This window comes from Leguminivora glycinivorella, chromosome 17 (genome assembly GCF_023078275.1).
Source record: "Leguminivora glycinivorella isolate SPB_JAAS2020 chromosome 17, LegGlyc_1.1, whole genome shotgun sequence".
In the NCBI taxonomy this organism is placed as follows: domain Eukaryota; kingdom Metazoa; phylum Arthropoda; class Insecta; order Lepidoptera; family Tortricidae; genus Leguminivora; species Leguminivora glycinivorella.
In genome coordinates, this window is record NC_062987.1 from 7,902,440 (window position 1) to 7,926,983 (window position 24,544).

Consider the following 24,544-nt stretch of genomic DNA (forward strand, 5'->3'; position numbering starts at 1 on the left):
AAGCGTACTCTAGTTGAAGCTCCGTGACTGGCTCTTTGTCTCGCTAATAATGAAGAGCGATAGAGAGAGAGTTAACTGCGATACGCTCCAGAGCAGCAACGATTGCGCTCTTGCTTAGAGGGCCAGGAGAGTAACGCAGCATAAAGTGAGGTAATCCCTCCTAGCGTGTAGTCGCACTATGTTAAGGCGGGTTGATACAAAATGTAAATGGCTCACTTAGAAATTCCCTTGCGGATTAAGATGCAATCTGCATACGCGTTAAGTGTTGTTTTTTTTTATTGGTGAAGGGTTAACGAAAAGAAAATAGGGATTACTAAATTCTCATAATAGATTTGTTGCTAAGCAGTTGGGATAACAGACGTTGCCATAAATTACATTTAGTTTGAAAGAGCAATAAAACCGAGTCCGAAATAAAACAGTTTAATGACGATAACAAATATTAAACTGTATCAATAAACTTTTTTTCGCTTTACCAAATGAGGTATATAATGAATGGAATGACTTAAGGAGCTAAGATTAACGACGTACGTCAGTTTTCAATTGATTATGATCATAAATAAATAGCTTGCACTCATTTAAAATAATAATCAACACTGTAAAAAAAGACCTAACCTAAAATAAGAATAGATATACAATACAATCATGCCTGATATAATAACCACAAAATTAAAATTTTGAATAAACCCCCAACCGCGACATAGTAGACCGATTTTCATGAAACATGGCTAAGAACACTCCCGACTAACTCAGCTTTCAGATAAAAAAAATCTAAATCGGTTCATCCGTTCGGGAGCTACGATGCCACAGACAGACACACACAGAGACAGACAGACAGACACGTCAAACTTATAACTAACACCCCGTCGTTTTTGCGTCGCGGGTTAAAAATAAGTATGGTCAAATTAACTTGTTACTATTAATTTGAACATTTATTATATTAACACCATATAAATATTATACTTCGTCGCTCTTGATAACTTTTCTGGTTAAAAAGTGCACGCACGTTTAGTCGACAAAAAAAGCAAGTCGCCTTAACAAACTAGCCCCATCGTTGTAAAAGTGGGCGTACTAGTGCGTACTTTAAGCTCGCCGCTAATTGTGACTCCACCTGCTTTGCTGCCGCGACCGGAGGGGAGACATATCTGTGCAATCGTCTTCCCTTACAATACCTAGGATGGTGGGAGTTGATACAGTTGAATGTAAAAAAATGTACAGCTAAAAATATAAAAAAGTGAAAATGGCATAATACCATAAATTAAATATAACAAGATCATACCATCCCATGCCTACGAACGCGCTTACACTCCACCACACATAGATGGCGCCACAAAAAATGCCTTGTTGCCACCGATTATTTGTAGATTGGCATTAAGTGTCAATTCCGAGCCGTAAATCTATGCCAAAAGTGACACTTAACGCCATCTACAAGTATAATCGAAAGCTACAAGACATTTTTTTTGTGGCGCCATCTATGTGTGGTGGAGTGTAAGCGCGTTCGTAGGCGGTCGCATTTTAATGTATGGGATGGTATGATCTTGTTATATTTAATTTATGATAATACTGAAACCAAAACTATTGGTCAATACGCTAATCTCATTACTGGAGCTGACTAGTACTGGAGCTGCCTATACGCAATAACAATAATAGGTACATGAATGATGAATTTCGATGAAACTCTTATGCAGATCGATAGAGGCTAAAAATTCCTAGAAAAAATATATAAAAAAACTAATTTTGGCCAAAATGGCTTCTACGCCAATTGAACCCAAAAGATATATTAACAGCACCGGACCGACGCGATAGGCTACACTACATCAGCGTGTTGATACAGCAGGTTAGTCTTTGAAATATACGATTAATAATAAACGGGTAGGTAGGAAAATATACTGCGATACAAGAATGAAAGTGTGTGGTTTTTAGACCAGGAGCGTCGGCGTCGTGATATTTGTGTTTAGTAAGTGACAAATATACTGCTCTCATAAAAAACTAAAATCAAGGTGTCAAACAAACTCCTATATGAAGGTGAAGCACACTTATTTAGCCTGCAACTACACTTTTCGTATTGACCTCTTACTCACTTACTCTCGCTACGCTACTCACGAAACTAGAAACATAAAGATTGAATTTAAATGCGTATCACGATATATTCATACACGTTTTTAGTTTTACTAGTAAATTGAGGAAACAAAGCTACTTCCACCCAAGCACGGCCCCCTGTCTTGCCTACAACAAGTAGCAAGATTACATTGTGGCCACGTAACTTTTTGGAGTATTGCTTTTAAAATTTTAAATTTTTAACAATTTGTTCGCCTCGGGTCTAATCTTATAAGCTAAATAGATCCCAATTTGTATTTTTCGATTGCGTATAAACTAGCTTTACTTACAAATGATGAGCAAGCACGCATACTAAAAAGGACTTTTCTAACTAAACAAGTCACAGCTAGGGAACAAATCAAATTATTTTATTGAATATTTTTCGATTTGTTATTTTTTTCAAGTAGTCACACTACTATATATAAATTATAAATTTAAATAGATATCATACACGAAAGAAAAAACGACAGGGCCCACTGGTGGCCGAGCCGGGAATCGAACCCGGGTCTTCAGCTTACGCGGCTAAGCCGTAGTAGTGTGACTACTTGAAAAAAGAACAAAATCGAAAAATATTCAATAAAATAATTTGATTTGTTCCCTAGCTGTATAGATGGCAACACCATCTCTCTCGCTATATCGTAATCCTGCAAAGGATTCGTATAGGAGGTGCAAGCACTAATTGCTCGCCCTTAGAGTTGGTCAAAGGCGCCTAGCCTTATCAGAGATAAGATAACATACACTAGAGAAATTTCGTCGGGTACCACGGCGGGCGGGTTGTCTAGTGGTGAGGACGTTAGCCGCATAAGCTGAAGACCCGGGTTCGATTCCCGGCTCGGCCACCAGTGGGCCCTGTCGTTTTTTATTTCGTGTATGATATCCAGTGATCGGGGATTTGGATGCCACACGGGGTGAATGACCTCAAACATTATGCTAGTATGGATATGCCGCGGAATTCCTGGCTTTATATGGTTAGAAAAAGGACAGTTTTTTTTTCATAATATTATGTACCTACCTTTAAATTATCAATTTATTTCTATTACGGGTCAGCGTTTTAAATACAACCGGTTTTTTAAGTTAACCGGTTTTTGCATACCCTAAGAAATCCCGAGTGCAAAATTCACGCCACCGCGATAACCAGATCTAACAAGACGAGAAAGCGCAATTGGATATCGCAAACCAGTAACTAGCTAACTTGCATGCACCTAATTTATAGCCAATTAAGTTAGTGTTAAGCTAAATAAACTGACGTTGAAGATAGCACAAGGAACCGTAATGCAACTGCCTGCCTTCAGCCAACCGCGCAACCGGCAGGTTCGAGAAGGACCGTAGGTACATAATACCCTCCCGACGATCGCACCGTTCAAATAACCCGGTTTATCTACCAACCAGCTTTGATTATTGCGGCACCGATGACAAGTACAAGAGTATTTGATTTATACTATTAACTAGCAAGCTGGAAAGTGCCCTGAAGAATTATAGCTCCGGGTAGTCCTGTCTTTTAATATTGCTCATTGAATCGACTTCCAAATGAGGATTAATAAGGATTTATGGTTGCTCAAACAGAATAGCGACTTTCTACTATATCAATACCACTGCTGCGTTTAGCTATAATACCGCGCATTATCCTACCATTCATCTGTCTCCTGTCGCAGTGTTTGTTCTTCAATCTATTTAAATGAAATTTATTACGCCGATCTCCAGGCAAAAGCAAAGTAAGATATAATGCTATTGTCAATCCAAGTTATGGACATTTGCGAGTGTCACTTGAACTCATTTCAGAGGCGAAGTTTAAAACGGCAAAGTTCCCGAAACAGCAACTAAAAACGGCTAAAGGAGCCAGATGCTGCAGACAGTTGGAAACAACTGGGCCGAGTTGCCTTATAAAAAGTTAGCTTTTAAAACCCAGAGCTATAAATCAATAGAGCGAAGTTCAGAGGAAGTGGAAGCGTAAGGCGGATATTTACTGTGATGGTTCACCCGGCGTTGGCCGTGTCGCGATAAATCTCCGGTCCACCTCGCTTTGTAGCTGTCTTTATGGAGGTGCTAATCACTGGAAAGGTAGCCCGCCGGCTAACTGATAAACGAAACGTACCGCAGTCCGTTGCAGGTTGCGAGTGTAGCGATGAAACGCAGAAAATGTTCGCGTATTTGTGAAGAAGAGCTACACTATGTGGCTTTCATGTCCAGTGAAAATTGATGTTAAATATTTGCGCTAATCACTGGGACATTTGTATTTGAGTTTGACTATTTGCTGTCTATTGTATTAAACTGGCACATTATATTTCTATTACTTTGTATACAAAATAACCTAGTCTAAATATATTCAACATCAACTGTTCATTACTTTTGAATATAGAGCTCGTGTGAAAATACCTCACACAGCGATTACAAAATGTTTATAATAAACAATTCGAATGAGAAAACGGATGCATAATAATCTCATATTTTACGTGTCTTAAATAACATAATGTCTCTAAAACAATGCGTATTCAAAGAATGCGGCTAAAGTTAAATCACGCAGATTAACTTGACGCATAATAAATCAACAAAATCTGTTACATAAAAATATCTCCGAGGCAAAAAGTCGGGTTTATTGTGTGCCCAGAATTAGTTACGTAAAGCGATCAGAGAAAGGGTTACGTATTTTTTGTGAGATAAAATCGTCACGCTCGGATTGATATCCAATTTACTTGGCGGAGACGGAGGCCGCTACCTGACGCTTTGTCACTAACGTGCCCGCCCGTTTGTAGATGAATAGCCTCTTATTTGTATGCTTTCTAATTAAAAGATCCGAACGATACAGCACGACAAAAAGGTTATAGAGGGCATAAAATAAATTACTTGAGTAGTGAACTAACTTTGTGGTGCCAGATTAGAAGAACGGACATGAAGTTTTAGTGGTCAGACTTAATAATACATGTAAATATAAAATTGCAGGTTGTAATCATTGCTAACTATGATTCTTAACTTACTCTTACCTGGCTGTGGCTCTAAAGAGCAAAAAATAATAAAATCTGCATCAATGAAAGGCGACCTGCTCGTAATGGCATCGTAAGGTCTAAGTGAAGATCGTACAACCCTAGCTAACTAGTAAACTATGTTCCGCGGCACATTAAATTTAATGGACGGTCTTGCTTACAAAACACGTTAATGGTCAAATAAATACTATTTGAAACTGTATGTATAGTACAAGCTATAAAGAAACCTGAGCTTTCATTGGCAATGGACCTACATGAATATCTTGCGTAAGATTCAATATTATGATAGGAAAGTGATTATATAATCGATAAGCACGAATACGTTCTACATACAAATGTAATAAGTATAGACGCACACATATATATATTTTTTTAAATTATGAATGGGCTTACTGTTGACCACAGACAAAGGCAAAGAGGTGGCCTACGATGGAGTGAGGTCGCCCAGAAGATGCCTGTTCACCCTTGATTTTGATATTAAATATATTGTTATACTCGTTTTTTGTAACTAAGTTATTATTTACTCGTTACCGTTGGTCATAGTAAGCAACTTTCTATAAGGGAATAACTTTAAAAAGGTGAAAAATTTTAACAGCCAGATCAGCAAAACGTATGGAATAATTAATATTTTTTTTTACTACTTCGAGGTTGGTAGGTGCCATAGTAAAAGTTGCTCAGTAAGCAATGCTTTTCGTTCAATTATTTATGGAGAATTAAAAAAATCCTACAACTAAAGTGTAACTAAGAAACCTTGTCCGTATTTTAGGCAAGTTTATTTCGACCAAAACAAAACCGAGGCAAGATAGCACTCCCGCTAAGTACTTGTTCTAATCCGCGCTGTGGCTTCCGAAACAGTTGGAAAGTGGGTCGAAAATGTGTGAACGTGAAGTGTTAAGTTTGCCGCTAATACTTACCAAATACAAGTGCTAAATATATTTATACGGATGTCGTTAATAAGAATCGACTTAGAAGGGATTTATATGTATATAGTGTCTTAGAGAAAAATACATAGGTATTATCTACATAAAATGCTGTCTTTGAGCACTCAATCAGCCAAGTTTCGAGCTTATCCTTATACATAGTGTGTACTAGGTAACGTATCTTCTAGCAACTTTATTCTAGGATAGATTACTCTTGAGAAAACTTGTTATCGATGTATTAACATACCCTTACTTTCCGAACTAATAACCGTGAATCCAACCTCCATATTACACCAACCTAAATACCCGATTACTTGGAATAAATTCATACAGCGCTCGGCTGTAGCCCGGCAGCCGTATCGAGGAAGTTATTGTGAGACGATACGGAGTCTAAGCCAGCTTTCTTATAGATAAGGCAGCTCAGCTTGACAAATGGACGCGTCAGTATGACGTCATTACTTGCTAGTTTATGATAGAGGTTATTTCTTGAGTGAGATTTAAAAATTGGTGCTAGGTGACGATTCATAGTTAGATTCTTTTTTACCCGACAGTTTCATCCTAAGAAACAGTAATTAGTGTGTTCAGCAGTCAGCAGACTATTGGAAGAAATCCCTCAAAGGTATAAGTTCGCCTTTGTATATTATTTACTGTAATTACTGTGTTTTTTTGTTATTAATTGTACAATAAAGAGTTTAGTACTACTAATAACAACTTTTATTCTGTCTAAGAGTCATTCTGAATGCGATCCTAAAGTTGAATGTCTTTTCTAAAAATCAATTAGACAAATTAAAAATACCTATATATTTATACAACACACATAGACGTTTAAGCAGGTATACTTAATAATGTAGTAATGATCTCAGTTGGTCCTTGAAATAAATGAATTGAATTGAATTTTAATACGATTTTAATCTCTTAGTTTCAAAAAACTTGTTTGATAACCTGATAAAAATGCACAGACAGTCATATAGATACTAAATGTACATGTTGCAATAATACCAATATCAATAAAAATATTACAATGTAAGTTCGTGAAGTCAATCGAGCTTTAGTATAAAGTATGTACAACAAATAATCGGAAAATGGCATCATCGGGACCGCACTAACATCAGCCTCTTATCAAGAAAGTCGTGACTCAAGATCCAGCTAATCGCTACTTACAACGAGTGATCCCTCTGAGCAACATACGCTGTGTCCTATCGATTTCCTTATCTGATACAGATCGGTTCAAAGATAACGTCTATCACGGTTAGTATATTTCTGGGAATTAATTACTAACAGACATAATAGGATTACTTATCACGCATTCTTGCGGCATCCATTGTAATCCGAACGGATGAAAGTAGCGCTTTAAGTAGGAGGATGTTTTGACTTAGCACTTAAGATTAGTGAGGTATTTTGAGGGAAGCTGATAAATTGAGGTGAAAGCTTTGAGTTAAGTAGCTGTAATGAGTTATTGTTAACCTACTTTAAAACTAAAGGTTACTTCTGTATTTTATGACACAAATCATTCAGCGTACCGCTTATATAATCTATGTTTCATTTGTTAGAGTTGGTATCTGTTTTACATACACACCAAGAGAATTTACAGATATTATACATGACTAAAGATCGTTATCAGCGTGCTGTATTGGTGGCAGAGTATGGTTGGCAAAAAAACAAATACACAAGTATTTAAAACATTATATACTTAACAAATTATGAAATATACACATATTTATAATTATTTATCTAAATTACATTGAATAAATAACTAAAATTTGTTCAACAGATTTGGCTTCGGCACTACTTTTGACTTGAACTGGGTACTTGAATAACAATTCTAGATAGTCTTATTTAGAGTGCATTTGATTATTTGGATTAAAATAATATGTCTACACGTACCTATATTGTTTTAAAAATATATAGTTCATCGGAAAAGGCTTTGTACCGTAGAGGTGTAATCCTAAGAAGGTAAGTATTTATTTTGTAGTTAAGAACAAAGTGAATATTTAAATGTAAGTATTTGTATTTTTTGCCAACCGTACCGGTTGCCACGAAAAGTGCACCCTGATAACGATCTCTATACATGACAAATAACTTTGGCTTTGCAAATTGTGTGAACAAGTATTAACTGTAATCTGCGTGCTTACGCAGATGTGTTGAAGTTCATATCCTATATTACAATGAAATTACAACGCTCTGGGATATTAAGCTGCTTATTAATGATAGTATAATTTTACTTAAATATATGACGCTCCAATCAGCCAATGCTCACTATTAAGTTTCAGCACATACTAAGGTATTAAAAATTCCGACTAATGGACACGTCACATTAGAAATCATCTAATCAACTTTCTAGAAAGCTCATGAAGCTTAATGAAAAAACAAATAAGATATGTTCAAGCAGTCAACATAAACAACGTACTACAAATAGTACACGCTGTACATAAAAGCAAGCCGGCGACTCGATCCAAATAGCAAAAAATTAACAAAATATACAATGCCGTGGAACACGTTTAATTAATCCGGGGTATCAGTGTCACTAGTTATAAACTGCGAGAAAACATTTCAGCCGTCACCATAATCGTTTAGCCGCGTTTCAATTTCCGAAATACCCAAAGAAACCACTAGATTACTGTCATCGTCAACAGCTGTTGCTGAATCTTTGCTACGTCAAAATGTAGAACTTAAAAATTTAAGTCACTTTAAATTTCAGTGTGTTTCCGCATTAGACATAATGAAGACGTTTAAAATGTTACAAGTAAAGAAAACTGAAGATTTATGGGGTGTTTCGGTCCAGGTACTGAAATCGATTTTGGAGATTGTGGCACCAACTCTGGCATTAATTTTTAACAATTGTATAGATATCGGTGTATTCCCAAGTTTAATGAAATTCAGTAAAGTAGTACCAATTTTCAAATCAGGTGATAGCCATAATCCGACTGACTATCGTCCAGTGTCTATATTGCCTGCATTCAGTAAAATATTTGAAAAGATGATCCTTAATCAATTGATTTCCTATTTCAATCGTAATAAAATTCTACATGAACAACAATTTGGCTTTACCAAAAATAAATCTACTGCTGACGCAGGTATAAGTCTAATCAAATTTATTTTGCAAGCTTGGGAACTAAAATGGACACGTCACATTAGAAATCATCTAATCAACTTTCTAGAAAGCTCATGAAGCTTAATGAAAAAACAAATAAGATATGTTCAAGCAGTCAACATAAACAACGTACTACAAATAGTACACGCTGTACATAAAAGCAAGCCGGCGACTCGATCCAAATAGCAAAAAGCCGTGGAACACGTTTAATTAATCCGGGGTATCAGTGTCACTAGTTATAAACTGCGAGAAAACATTTCAGCCGTCACCATAATCGTTTAGCCGCGTTTCAATTTTGTTCGTCGTGTAAAAAGCCAATTAGAAGGATATCGGGCGCGCGCCTGACAATGGCCGCGCCACCCGGACCAACAATGCACAAATTATAAACAGTCCACTTGCTTCAATACACGGACTCACATCACTTCCTGCGCCCATTGTCAGTTTTCAATACAATAACTTTTATTGAAATGATCCTAGAACGCGAGCTCTGAATAGGAAGGCGGTAGATTCTATTTGTGGGTTCGGGCGACATTGTTATGAGCTCGGCCAATTTCAATTTCGGCGATTTCCGTTCAGTATAAAAAGAATGACTTGAACGTTCACGGAATGTTGGCGAAATGCTACGGAACTACAAAGACGGTCCATTATAAAGATGGTTTATTCACGACAAATTTATGTCAGTTACGTATAAAAGAATTGACAGCCATTCATTCGTAGCGTGCGGTCGCAATAAAGTACGATTATCATAGAAGTCTTCCTTCCTTCTGTTGGAGAATTTTGTAGTAATGGTAATAATTTTCCGGTTACATCTCCAAATTGCGGATGTGGTTTTTTGTCCGTATAATGAGATCTGCAGATGCTTTGCTACTAAAGAGTAATAAGTTGAGTTTCGAATTCTTTTGAAACTTACACCTGGTAAAGTAATGGCTTGTTGGAAACTGGTTTGATTCTATTCATTCGCCGCAATAATCCACTTACATAATGTAGCATCTCATAAATTATCGGGTATCATTCTACATTAGCTTATTACTATTATATTCTTCACATGAGTATAATAAGCACCTATGTTTGCACATTAGCTACTTAGGAAGTTGATGCGGACATGCTTTGAGTACGAAGACATTCCTTATAATAATTATTATACATGTTAAATAGCTATTACTGTTCATTTACAGCGATGATGGAGGGTCAATGCACCGGTTACCGTTATCTCAGGGCGGGAGACATTCAGAGCTATTCACAACACGTACAGCTAAGTTGGGCGTTAAATGATTAAGTTTGGTAGTCGAATATTGATACATTTACCCGCATTTTATGCATCAGTTTTATGTTTTGAAGCCGAGTTTACTCTGGTTGTTTGGTATTCGTTCTGATCAAGTTTTAAATAATCTAAATACTTATAAGTGTATTTAATTCTTTAGACCTGTTGGCGATCGACGGATTAATAAATTTGTAACAAACTTAAATAACAACCTAAATCAAGACCTTTTGTTTTATTGTTCAACGAAATGGCTATAATTAAATACACCAAGGAATTGACTAAAACAATTGAAGACAACAGGGCTACTGCTAAACAACAAAGCATTATTTCAATGTTATCGCCTTTCTACTTATTATTACGGTATTGTATAGAGCCTCCGCTGGCTTTATTACGCGCCAGTAAAGGACCTAATTTTCATGCGACATCACACAATGATGTGACCGCCAGAGATTAGGCAGTTGTTACTTGGTACTTTAGCGACGGTTTTGTCCTTATGTGTGTGAACGGCCTTCTTATCGCAGATGAAATTACAAAATCTAATCCTCGAAACATTCGTTTTCACCAGTTTCACCACACCAACCGGTAAACGCTCTGTTTGCTATTCGAAAACAGGTAGCAAAATTGCATTTTATCCACAAGTGCAAAGTAATTTTATACAAATTTTAACTTGATGTCTTAAGCTGGCTGGTAGATATTTAACCTATAAATGATGATTTTGAATCATAAATATTGAATAAATTGATGGATTTGATTTAGTTTGATGTTTTGTAGTCAGTATTTTTCCGTGTCGGTGTGGTGAAAAATTTTGTATTTCACTCGGTGGCAAAGTTTGTTTAACCTTCGTGCCTTGAAACCCTCGCAACGCTCAAGATTCCAGTTTTTGAACTACTCGCTACGCTCGAGGTTCAATACTGGAATCTTTCGCTTGCTCGGGTATAAATATTGGCACGTACGGTTAAAGAACAACTTTGACCCCTTGTAAAACAAATAACTATTAAACAGATTTGTTCAAATCGGTAAGTACCTAACTGTGTAATAACCGTTATTTTTCAATAAACACGGTTATTGATTTTTAATAACTACGATTGTATTGCTCATTAGTAGTCCAAGTGGGTTCATAAATCGTGAGGTACTTCACTGCTGCGTGATCGTGATACGTGGAATTTTATACTCACTGGCGGGGCTAGGTATAAAGATTCTTAACTTGGTAACAATGTAATGGCGCTACCAATCTTTTAATCGACGCTGGCAATTATTTAATAAATCGTGCGATAAACATACAATGAAACACCAAACGACCGCCTACGCAAAAAGATCCATCCTTTTAATTAAAAAAAGATCCTATAATTTATGCAACGCTGCGTAAAGACCGCATGGGGCAACAATAAGAATACTTCATTCCAAACTTAACGTCACATAAGTCGTGGGTGAAGAGGATTCGCAAATAAAAATAAAATACTTTTTTAATTTAAGCGGAGAGACAATGAGCAAACACAGCTGGCGGAATGCAAAACGAAGCTAAATAAAGGGAACCTCACAAGCACGGTGACGCCGGCCGAAGCGATCCTCGGTAGCCAAAGAGCGAAGTAATTTATGTGGAAACAAAGTGTCAGGAATAAAAGAATTGTCACGTCACGTGCGATAAACGAGTATTCGGTCAGGGGAAGAATGGGCAGGGACGAGGCAAAGACCGGTGGAAAGGCTTTTTATTTAGTGAGCTGATAAGTAGCAACGGGACAACGGATGTCTGACGCGGCCCGATAGCCTCGCGATACTCACGACATCTGATAAACCTCAAGCGCCCTCGAGCTACTTAGAAAACGCGACCGTTATACACTCATACGTATTATTGTTGTGACTGCCACCTACCATAAAGTTTGGCCACGGTCCTTTAATTAACACGCAGCGGAAACGTATCTGTACCGGCCGGTATACTAGTACATCGAGTTTAAGTGCGCTTTCATGTCGTCAAATAAATATGTCTTAGTAACACGATTCACGAGTAAAACGGAGAATGTTTAGGAGTTGATTGGGAATAAATTTATAGGAACGCCTGACGAGCGTCGCGTAAAAGTACTAATAAGCAGGAGTTTAGATATGGCAAGTTGAAACAGCAGGAAACCTTGTCAGAGCCCGCGCAGTGCGCAGCGCCGCGGGCGCCGCGAGCTTGGGCCATGTTTACCACACTCCTCCTGTTATTATTGATTGACTTAGCCACAAATTAAAAAGTTTATTGCTCCATTCCGTAAACTCGATTCGGGCTTTCTTGCCGCTCTCTCGATAAACTTTACAATTTCAATGACTTTGAAACGCTTTCGGCTCAGACCGATACACTTACAATTTCTGAGATTGTTTAGAACCTTTTGTTTAATTTCGTGGTTAGTCGAGCTTAATTAAAATGTTGTCGAACAACACCATTTACGAATAGGTACAAATGCGTATTGTAGTTTTCTAAGCCAGGGAATCTAAAGCAGACATCGAAGTGCTAATGCGAAGTAATGAAGCGAGGGAAACAATGAAATGAAATAAAAAGACAATAGTAGCTATTGTGTAACGTGATATGATTTTACGACTTACGAAGCCATACGTCCGCTCGCCGTCGATGCATTGAGGTGCCGTTCTTAAAAATGCAACTGATATCCGCTAAAATTTTTTACCGTGCATGAAAATCAATTGTTCGAAACGGATTGTGATTACCTAATGTTTGATGCGCTTTAGGTTTTTAACCCCCGACGCAAAAAGGACGAGGTGTTATAAGTTTGACGTGTCTGTCTGTGTGTGTGTCTGTGTCATCGTATCTCCGGAACGGATGAACCGATTTAGATTGTTTTTTTTTTTTTGAAAGCTGAATTAGTCGGGAGTGTTCTTAGCCATGTTTCATGAAAATCAGTCCACTATATCGGGGGTTTTTCAAAATTTTGATTTTGTTTTAAAAGTAGGCATCAAAAGACATGTCACATGATCAAGTCGGCGTCCCCTTCAAAGAAAATCTCGAAGACGTCAATTTGTTTACGCATTACGCATAAATTCGTCCCGAAGACAAGGCATCTCGTACGGCGATCGTTGCTGGGGCATTTCAATAAAATTTACGATAGTGACTTAAATGGCGTGTCCACGATACAAAAATATTTCTGTCGTGTGCCTCTTTTATTTTAAACTTTACACATAGGCACATCGGTTCGTTAAAATATTTTGTTCTATAATAAAGCTACGACTCTTTATAGATACGAGTATGAAAAATAAATGGTTTAGATTGAATATGTTTAGGACAAACCTCTCAGCTCCCGGGAGAGAGTTCGTTTAATTGTTTCACTTTAGTATTAATTTACTAAGCCTGTAAGCAAAATTTATTTCACGTTAAAAGTACATAGTAAACTAATACAGCCTATAAGTATAATAAGTATTACTTAAATATGTTTTTAAACTTATTGCCAACGGCTAATATTTTCTGAAAATATTTTTGTTTAATACCCAATTTAACTTAGGCGTATTTTGCTATCTTACACAGTAATATGTAGGTTAACATTAACATAGGTACCGTCCTCTAAAACGAAAAGTCTAAAATCTAAACTACAATAAATATACGTGTGAGCCAAACAAAAGCCCTTACAATTTTAATCAATTAATCTTACTTTAAACACAATCCAATTTTCAGCTTATTTATAGTACCGTGTTGCTAGATTCCTAAATAAGTATGTTTCGAGTGGCGTGGCCAACTGCACGCAACATTGATCTGTGTTATTGGCCATGACAGGCGACTCCGCGAGACAAATCTACCCCAATCGGTATTTTTGTCTGCTTTCTGTCTTCTGAAGCAACATCGTAAGTGTTCTTTAGTTTCCCTATGTACTTAACGCCTTTTTCTACCGAGCAGCGTCCACGTTCGTGTTTATTCAGATGAATTGGCTTCTAAAACTGTTGCCTTACGATTTTAAGAAACCAATTTGAAACTTGATATTAAGGAGAAGCTTGTTTGAATCCTGAGGCGCCATTTACTGACTATAATTAAACAATAGGGGACCCTAAAACACCGAAATTGTTTAATCGCGCCTGAATAAACTGATATGTAATAAAACATCCCATATAAACTAACTCACCAATCAAACTGTTACAAAGGGCCACAATCGAATTTTAATGTCACCTCGCTGTGGGTTGTTCATTTAAATACGACACTTTAAAATTCTGAACGTTTTTCTCGTATGTCGAAAAAAAGGTTAAGAAACATATTTCATTATTTTTTTCCTCTTAAACAACGGGGTGCCAGTTGTTTTTTTGTAAAAGAATGCCAACTGTGCCACGGCCCACGCAAGTCCCATGATCGCTTCACACTTTAAGTGGCAGTACAGTAGTGATTTAAAAGTGGTCTAGCTATTTTTAAACTAAAACTTTTTACAGGAACATGTATACCCGCTTGACAACGCACAGATTGTAGTGGTATTAGGAAAGCTCGAGCATTATGAAATGTATAAAATGAAATAAAATATATAAAATTTTACATGTAAATAGCCAAGAAAAACAACTGATCCAATGACGTTACCATAAAAAATCATAAGTCACATAAAACAAATTATAAATAAAGCTTTAACAACTATGGCATACTCATACGTTGTATCGACACCTCTAGGAATTTTGATCGTCTCAGATTCAAGCCTTAGATAAGGGACGGTTCCTCCATCAATTTCGTACAAAATATTTGTTAAGATCCAAAGATTCGTTTTTATGGGTTTCAAAAGATTAATGCTCAGATAAAGGGATTTGGGGCTGCAGACGAAACGAAGTTGGGAGACAATAAATTTTGACACCTATCCCTATAAAAATTCTGGCTAGTTAAGATTTGTGAGCAATCTTACGGTGTTTTTAAGTAGACGCTCGTTGTAGTAACATTTTAATTAGTTTTAAATTGGGTTCCCCTCTTTGTCACACCACTCCCCCTTTGCTGTAACTATTGAATGCGCGTACGCATGGCGAAGGCTGGGCTCCGCCCATCGTGGACATCCTACTGTGCTTTGTTTAAAATAACAAATTCACTGAGGCATGACGCTAAATGTGGGTAATCATAGGCCTGAGCTTGATCCAACAATTTGGTATTGATTTAATTTTAATAACATAATGACGCCCAGTTCCTTTATTGAAACTTTTTTATTGATTAGGCACTTAGTGACTGTTTCATCTACGTTCGACTACATAATATTTTAGTTTAAATAATTTGTAAAAACGAGTATAGTAAACTGTTACCTCTACACTTATCTTCAGGTTAAACAGCTCTCCAATTAACGCTATGGCTTTGGGTTTGGTCACATAAAGTGTCACCCATATACCGTTTATCCGACCTTAACTTAGATAGGAGTACTTATGTCTGTAAAGGATCTTCTTGACCCTTTAGAATAACACCCTCAATGTTACAACGCCATTAATGTATGAATTGCGATATTACCAAATCGAGCACAAAATTTAGTTTCAAACTTAGGCAAACATCCCGACGAAAGCGATTAGTCGATCGGACGGAGTCTCTAAACGAAATTTACGAGCATTAAAACTATCTCCATTTCATCGGTGGCTGCAGGGCTTAGTACATGCTTTCAGTGAGCAGCTGCTTTTAATCGAATCCCAATCAACTTCGGGACGATGTTAAATAGTTTACTGAAACATTAAATATGTAATCAAAACGGCCGCTCGCGCTCACAAAACTATTAAAACTGATAAACAGTTTCATAATTTTTAATGTTCGGTATAACCGGCCCGATCGTGTTTATCTAACAGATACTTTGTTTATGACATTACGTTCTTGTTTACGAGTGGGAACATTTTAATCTTGATTGCAATTTCGGTAGTTAACCCCGCTCCTTCATTTAACAACGTTCCGATCGGTGATAAGTAAAGTGAATACTTCTTTACCTGCCCTCTGACATCAGACAGGAAACATGTAAAGTGTTGGGAAAAAGCTACGTATTTACCTTAAAAACTGCATATAATAATTTGTATTATAGATAATATAGTTACATGTTGATTATTCATACATGATAATTGATAATGTAAGAGAGTAGAGACTGCTCGATCCCACAGACAAACCGTGAAAACTGTTTTGTGGGACACTGTTACATATAATGTAAACTGTTTATTTTTGCATTAATAAATAAATACAATAAATAATGTAATCGAAAAGCATAAACAATTACAATGTACTTTAATGCAGCGATATTATTATTATTATTTAGTGTTCGCAGTAAATTGTGTTTAACATGCAGAGATACTACGAACAGATAAATCGACACGACAAATCATTAAATAGGTGGCCAATTGATTTCGAACCGAGATACAGATAGGCCATTAATTTCTTATTTACCAAACCGTGTGGGCGGTGGTAGGAAACCGTTGATGTCAAAAATCGGACGTCGACACAATGGTGTTGGAGGATTAAAAGCGAAGCGGTGTAGTAGCGGGCACATCATTTATCAGTAGAACAAGTCTTCCGCGAGCTTTAATGTCGCTAGATGGGATCTGTGAGGAAAAACACACACTCGGAACGACTCGCATTAATAAGGCGGGATTTTAAAGGCGTGTTGTTTTGTGCATTTTAAAGCGTGTCATTAATATTTTATCTATTTCATTCAGAAAACTTACCTCGCATTTTTTTCTGTTCTACTTTTGAATTCAAATTGCCTACCACCAAAAAGGAACAAAATTTGAAGTCGTCTTAGATGAATTTTATCTTGGTATTTTAAACTTATTTTCTCGACATTCGTGTAAAACCTATACTTACTGTATTTGTCAATGATCCATTCTGCCTTCTACTTAATTTGCCTCGGAAACCGGCTTTATCGCCGTATTGCGTGACAAGAAGCTCTACGTCATTTTTGGGAGTAACGGAACTTCATGTAATTTCCAGTAATGATGTGTTTTTTAGTGTCATTTGACACTGTACTAAATATACGATGTCTCATCAGCAACTAATGAACATTTAATAAAATAAGTTTCTACTTTAATTATCTACTCAATATTGCTCAAGTTATACTTGATAATAAAACTGTTAGTAAATCTAATTAGCTTTCAAACGATCTCAAAGTTTTTAAATATTGTGCTACTTTTAGTGTTTTAAACAAGTTTCTTGGCACTTTTATAATCCGATATACATATCTCTTCACAGAAATTCCGATACATATCAGCGTTAACAAATAAATTCCCAACACCAACAGAGATTGTAACATCAGCATATTGACACCAAACAAATAAATTCATCGACTTATCTCCAATCTTTTAAGTGAAACCCGAAACCGTAAACTTGCACGTTGAGCATACAGTGTTAACTATTCATTCAGCGTCTAGGGAATATATTGAACAAAAGACGGGCTCAGCATCTGACTACACTATTTCTCACTACATCGGTGCGATGTAATCAGAGAAGACGACGTGTCGTGCTTATTTATGTATGAACAGGGCGCGGGCGAGGGTGGGCCAAACGTGCGGGATACAAACAGAATAATATTGATGACACTGCGCTACGAGGGGTCATGAATCATTAATCGTCTGCTCTCGTCTACGGCTCTATTACGACTGTCTTGCCGGATAAGGCAAGACACCCTTCTCGTGAGTTGCGTAGATGTAATGCCACCTCGCGACACTTAGTCCGATTCGCTTGACCTTTTTCATAAATTATCGCGTTCAGGGAATTCGCGAGGCGACTTCCTCCAATGGCAAATCCAACGGGTAATAAAACACAACGTCATCTTTAAACCAATATTCGAATGATAATGAGATTTTGAGTCCAGCACTTTCAATTCCATCGGTCAGCTTAAAAATTATGGCTTCGAAAGAAATAAACCAATGCTTTTAAACACAAAAAGCGAAGGCAATTTAAGTTAATTCAGTAAGCAACAGACATGGCTACTTCCAAATGAACTCAAACGTAACAAAAACAAATCTTGAACAAAAACGCAGGTCATTTCGGCGTTGACTTTCTCGTTTATTTTTTCTAACCGCAGCGTGGCCCGAGGACGTGCATCCGAAACCTTCACTTTTTTTTCGATTTTCCGTCGAACAACATTTTTATTCTACCTCTTGTGCATGGCTGAACACCAATAAAATAATAATGCTCACTCCGGGAATGGCCGCTTCAAAAGGGACCATAAGGGAAGGTCTGAGAGTTCCTAAATTTCTAATCGAGATTTTATTTCGCAATCGCCCGGTTCTTTATGGTTTCTTTTTTGCATTATTTAGGGTCTCAAGGTGAAACGGGTATTTTTTTTATGCTGACGTTAGTTAGTACTGCTATTGGTGCTATGGTTTAAAATACTAGTCGCTGTTAGTTCAACAACCGAAGTTATTAATGTATGTAAATATGTACAATTAGGTATTCCGAAAGAAGCAGGTGAAAGGGACAAGCAAGAATGTGTTGACATGTTTCTGAATGGTGTTTAAATATTTTCAAGTCATGTAGATAACAAAAACCTTCTAGACATGGACACAAACGTTTATGAACATGCTCTTTAAAATTCATATCGTGTTTTTAAAGCCCGCGTTGGCAACTAGGGGCAGCAGGGGCAAGCTTTCTTTAAAAAAGTTACTAACTCGAAAAATATGAAGATAATAGAAAACCCAAACCCATAGACAAAACAGACTCCACTGTAGTAGTTCCAATAAGTTTCCAAAGCTTCAAGTATACCATACAATGGTTCATATTCCTTAACTCGAATTTAGTTATCAACGAAAGTAAGTTTAAAATAAAAACAGCTGTTAGCACGTACCAATTTATTTATATAGTGGACCCGGGACAACAGTTTGAATAAATTTTAGTTTTACTACGTTTTAGTTACTTTTTAGTACTAAGACCATATCATTTGTGTATTACAACCGCACCATAAAATTTTGCAACATTTTTCACCAATACATGCACTATTTAACTTCCAAAAGGTATCTATCAGGTAAAAGGCTGCTCCATTAGGGCCAATTATATTTTTTAGGACTAACCCACTTCCTGATTATACGGCTACTCTAATTTTGTGAACAATAAAAGCCTTTGCCTATCCTTCCGCCCTTGGAAACGTCACGCACATCCCTTTGCAAACAAAATGGAAAAAAGTTTAAATGGCTGCTCTTTGTGCACGACCTTAGTCCTTTGCAGGTAGTATAATAACAAAAAATAGGCCAAGTGCGAGTCCAACTCGCGCACTGAGGGTTCTGTATATCACAAAACTGTATTAATGTTTTTCCTTAAGATTAGCTCACGCTTGACCTTGTGTTCCCTTAACTTACACAATACACATGTAGGACTAAGGGCTCTAAAATTATAAAAAAATATTCTAGATCTTTTGAATTTTTTTTTTTTCATTTGAAGTTTTGATTTTTATAATTTTTAATTTGTCTCACTTCTTCAAAAGAGTCTCCATTTTTTCCCCTCTTCAGCCCAATTGGACCAGCAATTTTGAAAAGACTTGACTGTGGCAGACTAACGCACAAGTGATCCTATAATGGTTTCCTTTTTTGCTTTTGACGTACGGAACCCTAAAAAAATACAGAAGGCAAAAAAATTGGACGAAGCGTGATCATGCCCAAATACTTGGATTTATCAACATACGTCGATTTTGATGCACGCGAGATTGGCAGGACCCATATCATGATTTTTTTTACCAACGGCTTACCTGGCATTCGCAACTGAATTGAAATTTTGAAATTTGAATTTATTTCGTGATGCTGAATATATTATTTAGACTCATAAGCTCATAGAAAATCGATACCGCGGACGAAGCAAATATTGGTTCATTAAAATTAAAACATCAAATTAAAATGGATATAAATTACTTTAATTAATATACAAGACAGAGAAGCTACACGAACTCACTCCAAATATGTTAATTAAAATTTTAATACGGAACTTAATAATTTGAAGCATAATTTATTGAGCAATCTCGATGGCTGAAACAAATAAGTTTATTACAATTCGAAAGATAGAAATATATTTATTGTAGCCCGGACCCAATAGCGATAACTAAGCAACCTGTTCGGAATGCTTCAAATAAATAACACAACCAGTTTAGATAAATTGTATCTGTAAATATTGGTCGATATAAATCGTACTTATCGTTTTAGAGAGTTGGAGATAAGCATTTTAGCTTAGCGTACCTATTAGGGATGTGATTTGATCTAAAATAAAACTTTTTTTAAATAATTTGACTGATTTAAATAATATACTTAATTGACTCCGTTACAGAAGGTTTGTTTTGTTTTCTTCCAGTGTAATCAGATGGTTTATAACTTAAATTCCATCAGAAATTACGCAAAGGTCCTTATTTCATACTAAGTCCGACTACCCATACCTACGGTCCTACGTGTAGATATAATAATTTATATATTTGTAAAAAAAAAAATATTAAAATGGATTATTTGCGTATACTATAGATGGTAGTTTGAGGTAATTGAGGTTAAGGTCTAGGGAAGGATGTAGGAAAATTTTTTTGACAATCACCATCATCACAGTATAAGGATAAATCAGTAGTTAATCTCCGGCAGCGGCGACGCGGTCGTTACTACTGCGCAAGGTCACGCAGGGTTGTACCTGTGCTACTGTCCTACTCGTAGTAACTGTGTATGGCGCTATGCTAGTACCAACGCTCTTTCTACCTTTTTATCTAATAAAGATTCAAGTACGTGTTTGTTTCTTAAATACTGACGAAATCGTATTTACATAAAATGTTTGAATAGATGTTTGCACAATATTTAAGTAGGTACCAAACTTTCGAGCTAGATAGATCGCAGCATCTACCTAAATGTCGTTACAGATAAATCCTTATTGATTTTAATGTGTCATTCTAGCTTTAAATCTCACTTTTACGCCATTTACGTAAGCAATAATGTACCTAACACTGCAAAAATATAACAACCACTTACTTTTCTGGGTGTCTAGGAATTCTAAAGAACATTCTGACATTTCCGCATTTTGAGAACTGTTCTCCATACACCCATAAGCACTACAGTAACGAAAACATGTCTTCGGTGCTGACGTCATTTTCTCCCGAACTCAACACGTCAACACAGCGCGCGAACGCGGCCCCGACTGTCCAGCCCAATACTTACCAGTTTCGCATGTATTCGGTGCATATGGAGAGTAGTTTTCGACACACCGCGCGGAGTGAAGTTTGTTAGAAGAGTTATTACTGCTTTATACTGTGCCATCATCAATATCATAGTTCTATGTAGACGAAAGTCGAGGGCTGGATGCAAACATAAATTTTAACAGACTGGCATAGAAATCATACGGACCATAATTATGGAATCAAAAGTGGCTCATCGTTTTGACCGTTTGAAAAAAGAAACTGATTTGACCAGTATTTTTTTTTTACTGTGTAAATACATATTTTTCTATCTATTTTTGTCATATGGCATTATGCAGTAAAGCAAAAATAAATGATACCATGTGTAAAAAATACAAAACAACAATTTTTCTACAAACCGCCGTCGACTTTTCGACAGCATAATAAATGAGGTTCCCCTACAACGACAGTTTCAATATTTTGGTACGAAAGGTGAGATAAATTACAATAACTCTGCCGTGATTTATGACTAGCTCGGTATTTGATTATGTTAAAGGATCCGTTTTAACATTGTTTCAATTTTTGGGTTTAAAGGAGGCACATTACAATTCTTATAATCTGACTTTATATTTTTTTTGATGTTGGCCTAATGTTTGTCTCAATGCTCTTACATTCATTACATTTTATATAAGCGTGAATGAGATACACATTGATTTTGATTCCTGTCAAATCAATAAATGATGTTTAAGTTTAGATTGAAGACTACATTCAGGTTATCTAGGTTCACGTTTTATAGTTTTCAGTTTTAAATCGTAAAATGAACTTCAAACTGACAAAAACAACCCCTTAAAAAGCTACAAGCGGAGTAAAAATAAAGATGTTGAAACTAACCATTTCATTGAACACACGCAAACAGAATGGAATCAACCAAATTCTGAAATATATTTTGAGATTTTATACAAAAAAGGGTAGCGACTACCTACCAAAAACAACCTGTATTAACGTGCTTACCAGAAAAACCTTTTGACGATTTCCGACGCCTCATTTAACCGGATCGGTTGTTCTTTGATCTATGATCTGTAACGATCCTCGCAGGCAAGTGGCTAATCAGCTCGAACACCGGATTATCGTGGGTCTAACGGGTAACGGATGGCCTTCGCTGCGATTGATTGAGGGACAAATGGACAAAGACCCGGGACTATTCTAATTGGGCCATGTGGGTTCTTTTACATAAAGCATCCACCGGATTCCGCCCTCTAATAAGGTCCTCTGTGGTTCCATAATAGTCTCCCGATAAAAGGCAAAGGATTCAATTTGTTTCAGGATTTAGGTGTAGGAAGCGCTGGTGGCCTAGCGGTAGAAGCGCGCTACTTTCAATCCTGAGGTCGCGGGTTCGAACCCTGGCTCGTACCAATGAGTTTTTCGGAACTTATGTGCGAAATGTCATTTGATATAATTTGTGAAGTCGCTTTTCGGTGAAGGAAAACATCGCGAGGAAACCGGACTAATTCCAATAAGGCCTAGTTACCCTTTGGGTTGGAAGGTCAGATGGCAGTCGCTTTCGTAAAACTAGTGCCTACGCCAAATCTTGGAATTAGTTGTCACAGCGGATCCCAGGCTCCCATGAGCCGTGGCAAATGCCAGGATAACGCAAGGACGATGATGATTTAGGTGTAGGAAAAAAATCGTGTCTTACCTTCTGCAAGCATGTCGCCCTGCACTGCGCTACCCGCAACGGCGAGGACACCTCCTCTTCAGCTAACACCCCAATCCATATGGCCGAAAACAAAGTAAAACTATACAAAAACATTTTGGCACACATTATCTTTGGTATCCTTGACTCGCAATAAGAGTTATGGTCAATCCTCTTTCCTTATCATAACGCACACATAAATCCAAGTGAAAAATTGCTGGTCATAATAATACAGTCTTACAAAATTCTTCAGTTGCCAAGTGCAAAAATTTTCAACAGTTTTTCTTGACACAGAAACATGTTCCTTTTAAGTTTTCAGTAAACAAACTTCCAATTTTGTCACAATTCACGGTCCAAGTTCATGTCACGTAGTTCCATATCAATCCTTGATAGATCACAGTACGAAACGTAAACGCTCACAAGAAAAATGTTTTCACAACTCGAATCGTGCGCTAAAGAGCGGTTTCGATGAGCCAACGCTACCGCGCGCGCGGTCGAATGCAGACTAACCACCCCGCCTGAAGAAGCTCGGTTCCTCTCCCCTCTGTTGGTTAATTTCTGTTTCTCTCTCGGTCGCTCATGAGGGTTCTCGACCGTCTCTTTCCCGCTGAGGACAAAGTATACGTCCGTGGCTACTACTACGTATGTCGCTCTCTCTGTCCTCTCTACTAGTGCATATATTTTATTCTATCTCGTTTCATCTCGGGCGGTTTTACGTTGTTTTTCGTTGATGCAGTTTAACGGATAGGAATGTAGTGGTTATTGTTAGACAAAGACAGTGGTAGGTCGTAGAAATTTAAGGGTTGTTCAAAAGGGGTGACAAAGAGTCGAGCTAATTCAGGGCCTGCGTTTTTATGGGAGCTCAGGCGGTAAAAAATATCCCGCCTCTCTCGTTTGTTCAACTTTATGGTTCTCGCGTCATGAAGCCATATTAATAATATTAATGGCTGCCGCATCAGCCACACTATTTTTATATGGTTTTATGAATATGTTATTAAACAGCGCTTTATTCCTAATTTGTATTTTTATATCAAGATGTGATTTAGGGTGCAACGTTTCTTTACGATAATTATATCCTCATTAAGGGTCACCGTTCACAAACTACTTAATTGGACGTCATTTCTGATTCGTTGTCGTAGAATGGAGTAAGGAATAGGCGTCATTATTTTCCAGTAATGACTGCAGGTAATGCCGCTTGTGTTGGTCTGGCTCTAATGACGAATTAATTTATGACGCGATAACAAATGCCGGGAAACAAAGCAAAAACAATTCATTCAGAAGAACGCGTATATTCTAAGCATAAAAATAAAAAAATACGGTATTTAAACAACTTGATACGCGCCAAATGGGAAACTTATACAAATCAAAATCAAAATCAAAATAATTTATTCAGCAAATAGGCCACAGGGGCACTTTTACACGTCACATGTACATAGGTATTTAAAAAAATATTTAAATATGTATCTTTATTCAAAATGACAAG

The 24,544-nt window shown here is 37.0% G+C and overlaps 1 protein-coding gene and 1 non-coding gene across 2 annotated transcripts in view; one reads left to right on the forward strand and one right to left on the reverse strand.

Annotated features, from left to right (window-relative positions):
* The window catches only part of LOC125235476, a 44,446-nt gene extending 20,897 nt beyond the window's left edge, over window positions 1-23,549 (reverse strand). The window contains exon 1 of the mRNA XM_048142048.1: window positions 23,065-23,549. Coding sequence (XP_047998005.1) covers window positions 23,065-23,190 — 126 coding nt within the window. The 5' untranslated portion in view covers window positions 23,191-23,549. The remainder of the gene's footprint in view (window positions 1-23,064) is intronic.
* Window positions 2,862-2,933, forward strand: Trnam-cau. Its single transcript has one exon. It is a non-coding gene; the product is annotated as a tRNA-Met (tRNA).
* Window positions 23,550-24,544: the final 995 nt, after the last annotated feature.